The sequence below is a fragment of the Parus major genome, chromosome 25LG1 (assembly GCF_001522545.3).
Source record: "Parus major isolate Abel chromosome 25LG1, Parus_major1.1, whole genome shotgun sequence".
Lineage (NCBI taxonomy): Eukaryota > Metazoa > Chordata > Aves > Passeriformes > Paridae > Parus > Parus major.
In genome coordinates, this window is record NC_031793.1 from 727851 (window position 1) to 734719 (window position 6869).

The window sequence follows — 6869 nt, forward strand, 5'->3', positions numbered from 1 at the left end:
TAAATTCGTCAGGCTTTATTATTTTATTTCAGTAGACGATGGAGAGCCCCAGTCGCTGGGGGTCAGGGGACTGGGGAGAGGAGGATGGTTTGTCACGCTGCTTCGCTCCAGGGCCAGGCGCAGCCCCGTGCCGCGAGGCGGCAGATTCTTCTCGCCGCGGTTGTTGTGGGTTGTTTTGGGTTGGAAGCAGGAGCGGTCGGGTCGGGGGAGCCCCGCCGAGCGGCACCGGCCCCGCCCGGGCCGCGCGCGCTCTCTTCCCGCGCTCGCTCGCGCGCGCTCTCTTCCCGCGCTCGCTCGCGCGCGCTCTCTTCCCGCGCTCGCTCGCGCGCGCTCTCTTCCCGCGCTGGCGGCCGGTGGGGGCGGGGCCTGGCGCCCCGGCCAATGGGCAGCGGCGATGGCGGCGGGTGGCGATGGCGGCGCGGAGCTGGCGGAGCGCGGGGCAGCCGAAGGCGGAGATGGCCCGGCCCCGGCGGTGGTCCCGGGTCGCGCCCAGGTGTTCGCGACCGTGGTGGACACATTCCTGGAGAAGCTGGTGGCCGCCGGGAGGTGAGGCGGAAGCGGGGTCGCGCGGAGCGGGGAGGGACCCCTGACCCCGGTCCCAACCCTGCCGTGACCCTGGGCCCACACGGATCACCAGGAATTGCTTTGGGCCTGGTCCTGATCCCGGCTCCATCGTTAACTAACCCTGACCCGGCTCTGAGCCTGGCCCTAACCCCGGCCCCATCACTAACTCTGACTTCAACCCCAGCGTGACCCCAGTCCTGATCCTGCCCTCCTTCCCCGCAATCGGTTTTGCAGCTACCAGAGGTTTGTCAACTGCTACCGCTGCTTCTACAAGCTGCAGCCCCAGCTGACCAGGAGCATTTACGATCAGTTCATCTCCCAGCTACAGGCGTCCATAAAGGTGAACAGGGGAGTGACAGGGTGCCTGGGGGGCTGTGGAGGGGCTTGGAGTGTTGAAAAGGGGTTTCAGAGCCCTGTGAAAAAGTGCTGAACAGATTGATATTAAGGGCAGCAAATACATTTCCTAAATGGCAAAAGCAGAAAGCTGAGACTGCTGTCCGGAACTCTGTCTTCCCCAGAAAAAGCTGTAGGGTCATTCAGGTTGGAAAATACCACTAGGACTATCGAGTCCAAGCATTTCCCCAGTACTGCCAAGACCACGTCCCTAAGTGCCACATCCACACATCTGTTAAATACCCCCAGGGATGGTGATTCCCAGGCTGTAGGCCTTTCATCCAGTACAAAGCTGGAAGGACTCTGGATAAGGGATGGAGGGATAGGACAAGGGGAAATGACTTCCCACTGCCAGAGGGCAGGGTTAGGTGAAATATTGGGAAGAAATTCTTCCCCAAGAGGGTGGGGAGGCCCTGGCACAAGTTGTCCAGAGAAGCTGTGGCTGCCCCATCCCTGAAGGAGTTTAAGGCCTGGTTGAACAGGGCTTGGAGCAACCTGGGATAGTGGAAGGTGGAACGAGATGTGCTTTAAGGTCCCTTTGAACCCAAACAATTCCCCGATTCTATGACCAGTGAAGGCTCACAAGCAGAGTGGTGCCTGTGTTTATTCACTTTGTGTCCCTTCCTTCACAGGAAGAGGTCCAGGAGGTGAAAAATGAAGGGAATCTGGAGGGACTCTTTAGTTCACTGGATAAGATCGTGGAGGAGGCAAAGGACCGGGAAGAGCCTGCATGGTATGGATGGCCAGGGGTGGGGGTCATATTCCTACAAGGGCAGCAGGTGGTTTCTGGGTGATTTTTGGGTACCCTGTTGACCTCATGCTGCAAGGGAGGGTCTAAAGGCTGCTCTATCTTTACCAGTGTGTCTTTACACCGGGCCTGAAACACACAAAAATCAGTTTAATCTGTGTTTCTCGGGGAGTTCCCTCCAGTGGGGCTCCACACTGGGGTCCCTGCTCTGGCTGTCCTCGATTCCCTGTGCCAGAGGAAACTATGGGAGCTGATCCCACCTGTTCAGCATCCAGCTGGGCTGTGTGGGACTAATCACTGCACTCTGGCTGCCTCACGTGCTCCTGTGTGCCCAGGCGGCCCAGCGGGATCCCGGAGGAGGACATCCGCAGCACCATGGTGCCCTACCTCCTGAAGCACCGCTCCCACCTCTGCAGAGTTCTCAGGGAGAAGGAGGAAGAGAACAGGAAGGTGGCTGAGTCTGTGCTAATGGGGAGGAACAGGATTGCAGAGTTGCAGCAGCTGATCCAGGCTCGCCAACAGGCCTGGCAGGTAAAAATAGACCAAACCAAACCAACATCCTCATAGCACCTGCTGGAGAGGGGCTCAGTGGGGCCTGGAATGACTTTCAGACCTTCCACTTCTCCAAGACCTCTCCAGCAGCCAAGTTCTGCTGAACTTTAGTTGTGGACATTTTCTCTGGAGGTTTCAGGTGCTTTTCCTTGTGCGGTGGGTGGGATGTGGGGTGGTTCTGAGGGAGATGAGGGGGTTCTGCACATGCATGGGACAGCAGTGTATGACACAGCCTGCATTCTGCCCTGAGTGTGGCAGGGTGGGAGAAGCATCATGCTGAGCTCTGTGGGTCGTGTTCCTTCCAGGCAATCAGTAAGGAGCAACAAGAACTCATCATGACATTCCAGGAGCCCCAGTGAGGCTGCATGATGTCCCACAGGCTCTGCTGAGACAGTTCATCATCCCAAAGCACTGATGGGACAAGGTGCACGCAGAACCCAAACTGAGAATCGCCCCATCAGGCCACTGGAGACTGCAGAGTGACTTAAATGGCTGCTGGATTGGCACAGTTTGATCAGATTTGGTGCAGAAAAAATACCATTGGGCTCTCTGGAAATGGATGGCAATTCCCTATTTCCTACTCATTTAGACAGAGAGGAGTGTCACAAAGTGTGTCTGTGCTCTCATCTGCTCCACTCAGTGCTGTGGTACTGAACCAGGCCTGATTCCAGTTTCCAAAGCTACATTTGGGGTTTTGTAGCTGTTTTAGTTTTGTGTTAGACAAAATTTAGTGCCTTGAGTCCCAGACCAGGAGCCCACAAGCCCATCAGCAGTACACCAAGGGTGGGTCACAGGCAATGCTCCTGCTGGTGCTTGCAGGTTCATTCAGTCTCCATGTGTTCAAACCACTGCCCATTGCAGATGTGGCAGCAGCAGCTGCACCCAGTTTGTTACCATTCATTCTGTTCTTCAAATTATTTTCTATCCCTGGTCCTCTCCCAGCAGCCTGAGGTATCTTGGGGTCTGTGAAGAGGTTGGAACAGGCCTGCTTGCACTTTGTGAGCTTCTGTAGCACAGGGGTTTAATGTTTTTCTCTGGAACTTTCTAGAAGCAGACTGGTTTTTCCCTACCCAGAGTTGTCTGTTACTGCCTCAGCGGAAGTTTGTGGGCTGGGGAAGCAAGGGCTCCCAGGATCTCCCTGGCAGGGCCCCAGGAGTGATGTGTGCCCCCAGCATGAACAGGTTGTTCCTTGGGGAATGAGGAGAGTCCCCCCTGCACCTGATGAGGACGGAGAGGTTCTGAGTCCAGCAGCCACTGAGGTCAGGTCTCCAAGGAGAGGCCGTGCCCTGTGACAAACGGGGGAGCAGCAGTGGCCGCTTGCACCACACCCCAACCTCTGTTTACAATTAAAGGCTGAGTCAGAATGGCTGCAACAGTTTCCCCTCTGCTGTGTTGGAATCTCAATGAATTTGGGCTGTTGTTCCCAGCTTGGCTCCTGCTGTGTTCTTGGCCCACGTACTCTGTACTTTATGGGTTTGTCTTACAAAGGCTCTGGTTCAGCAGCTCTGTCCACCCTCTGCCCCAAAGCCTCCAGTTCCGCTTTTCGAGACAGGGCTGGGATTTACAGGATCAGAAAGTGGTCAGGATCTGAAAGAAGAATGTTATTCAGGGGCTCTGACTGCCCTGGCCACGCAGCATCTGCCCATGGCATGTGGCAGGGAGGAGCTGTGTGGACACCAAGGGATAGGCACCTGCTCACCCTCCTCCAGGGGCACAGTGCGACTGCCACGAAAGCAGCATGTACTGGTCCCCCAAAAAGGGGCCAGCAAGTTCCCACTGGCCTGCACATGGAGGAAAACCCCACAGGTTTTGGCAGGAAAGTCTCCCCGTGTTGCAGAAGACAATTCTGGGATGCAGCAGTGGGAGCCGGGACAGGGCAATGCGTGACTGGGGAGTGCAGTGAGGAGCCCCCAGCACCCCATCACCCGTGCCAGTGGGGCCTAAGTGCTGCCAGGCTGGCAGGGCTGGGCCCACCAACAAATCTCCCCTGGCCTGGGGCCATTTTCCCCCCTCCCTTTGTGGGCTCTGGCTGGGCATAGGGGGACCAAGTTCATCCCAAACCACAATTGCCAGCTCTGCCGGCAGCTCCGGCCGTGGCGGATGTGCTGGAAATAACCTTGGTGGGGCCGTGCCCCCCCTTGCCAAGGCCACAAGACCCTATAAAGACAGCCAGGGCTTCACTCAGCACAGCACGGGACGGCACCATGAAGTCCCTCGTCCTGCTCACCCTCTTGGCCCTGCTCACTCTTGGTGTCTGCCGCAGAGGTATGGGGGGTTCTGGGGCTTATGGGGACTGTGGGGGTGATTCTGTGTCCTGGGAAGGGCTTGGAGGAAGAGAAGGGACTGAGAAAAAGATGGAAAGATTTGCTGAGCCTTGGGGTGGGGGGCACAGGGATGCAACAGGGAGATAGGGAGCAAGACATCCTTCAGCAGATTGGGGGTCTCGGTGAGGGATCTGAGCTCCAAAAGAAGTGGGGTGAGAGCAGAGCCCACCTGGGGCCTCTGTGAGCCCACCTGGGTATCCCTTTGTGTCACTTGCAGCTGCTGATGGCTCTGCCAGCACCAATGACTCACCCAGCTCCAAAGGTGAGTGACCACAGCTGCTCAGCCCCACTACCCTGGGGAGAGGGGGACATGACACCCCCCCCCCCAACCCACCACACTGTCCCTGCAGCCTTTGTCTCCAGGCGTGCCAGCGCTGAGGTGGTGCAGAGACAGAAGCGGAATTATGCCTACGACAGGTAGGGACTGGTCCTGGCTGAGGGATCAGGGCCCCCAGATGAGGGGAGGCTTGCTGGATCAACTCCTCTCCAGGAGCCTCCAGCTCCCATGGGACCCCCCAACAGCCCCTGGGTTCCCCATTTGTCCCCAGCGGTGTCTATGGAGCCCCACGGGACCCACTGGAGGCCAAGCGCGAGGTGTGTGAGCTCAACCCTGACTGTGATGAGCTGGCTGACCAGATTGGAATCCAGGAGGCCTATCGGCGCTACTATGGCCTGGTGTAGCCCCAGCCACCACCTTGTCTTGTGGGGTGGGGGCTGAGCTCCTATAAACCCACCTCAGCCCCACCCCCATCTTCATCCTCTCACCCTTTCTGTCAGCCCTGGAAAGAAATAAATGCAAATGGTGGAGCCCGTTCCTTTCCCAAGCTTGGGGCATGGGTGGGTGGGAGGCTGCAGTGGATGTGCCCCAGGGCACCCCACCCCACACAGCTGAGGACTCCTGATTTCCCTCCCTGTGTCCCCCCGGGCTCCGAGGAGGAGCGGTGCTATCGCCCCCAGATCCTGCTTCCAGCAGTGAGGAGCCCAGAGCTGCACCACCATCATCATTTCAGTTTAATTTAAAGCTGTTTCTCCCAAGCATGAGGTTTTGGGGAAGAGCAGAGCTGCACCCCAGGACCCTGTGGACTGCCCAGGAATTTCATCACAAACCACCTTAATTACTTACTAACCTTGACAGACACATGCACACTTACATTGCAGGGTCCCTACACAGGATGATGTATTGTCCCTGCCCCAAATTCATGGAATCACTACTGGTTTGCATTGGAAGAACTAAGGCACAGACTGGGTGCAGAGGGTGTTGGGAGAGGGACACTGTAAGACACCCCACAGCAGAGCCCAGCACAAAGAGGATGCTGGGTTCTCGCAGGCTCTGCAGCCCAGCCCCTCACACGGTGTCAAGGGTCCCTCCAGTGCCCACCCCAGTGGGGACACCTGGGGTGCAGCTGGAGCCACTGGGGCAAGGCCACAGTCAGGGCACTGATGATGGGAGTGTTGCCCACAAGGGCCAGCCTGGCAGTGCCAAAGGTGCTTGGGATCCTGGTGAGGCTTAGGTGGCCCCACAGCCAAACCTGCAGACATCAGAGGATGTCCTCCAGCTGCGAGGAAGTGCCCAGCACAGAACAGATGTGGAAAAGCTGGCAGCTGTGTCCTGCCAGGCTGAGAGGCCATCACTCATGGCTGCTGGGGCTCCTTGTACAGCTCCTGCTGCAAGGGGCTGCTCTGGGGATGGGGCAGTGGGGAACACTGGGGGTTGCTGCTCACTGATGCAGTCAGCAGCACAAGGCACTCAGGTGGGATGTGAAGAGGAAGCTGGTGAGCAGTGCAAAGAGGAGTTGGATGGTACCTGACCTCAGCTTCACTCCAGGCACAGTCACACCAGTGTCAGGGGAGGATGGTGAGAAGCAGCAGGGAACCCTCTGGAAGCCCTGACTCACTGGGTAGAAGAGCAGAAATTCAGGGCATGAATAGTGATTTATTTTCTCTCCCTACCTCCCAGCTACCCTCGGCACCAGGGCATGGTGGGACCCTCACAAAGCCCCATCACCAGTCCTGCAGGCCCCAGCCCACCCTCTCCCAGCACCTTAAATGGACATTGGAAAGTCACTATTTGTAAAATTTACACTTTCCCTATCTCCCGCTTCTCCACCCCCTTACTCCTGTTAAAAGTGAGCTGCAAATGCCCCAGTGAGCTACTCCAGGTCCTCATGCAGGGCCAGGGTGCTCCTGTGACAGCAGCATGCAGAGTTCTAGCAAGAGGATGAAGTCATCCCAAATGGCAGAGGCAGCAAGGGAAATGTGACTCCCATCACAGGGATAAGGAAGGACCC

General features: G+C 57.4%; 2 protein-coding genes across 2 annotated transcripts; both read left to right on the forward strand.

The window, feature by feature from the left end:
• Positions 1-373: 373 nt before the first annotated feature.
• On the forward strand, positions 374-3625 carry PMF1 (polyamine modulated factor 1). Its single transcript, XM_015650134.3, has 5 exons — positions 374-546; positions 799-904; positions 1590-1690; positions 2041-2236; positions 2563-3625. The coding sequence occupies exons 1-5, from the start codon at positions 395-397 to the stop codon at positions 2614-2616; spliced, it is 609 nt and encodes a 202-aa protein (XP_015505620.1). The 5' UTR covers positions 374-394; the 3' UTR covers positions 2617-3625.
• Positions 3626-3767: 142 nt separating this feature from the next.
• BGLAP (bone gamma-carboxyglutamate protein) lies at positions 3768-5391 on the forward strand. Its single transcript, XM_015650136.3, has 4 exons — positions 3768-4522; positions 4799-4843; positions 4932-4998; positions 5130-5391. Exons 1-4 carry the CDS (start codon positions 4462-4464, stop codon positions 5260-5262), a joined length of 306 nt encoding a protein of 101 aa, XP_015505622.1. The 5' UTR covers positions 3768-4461; the 3' UTR covers positions 5263-5391.
• The last annotated feature ends 1478 nt before the right edge of the window (positions 5392-6869 follow it).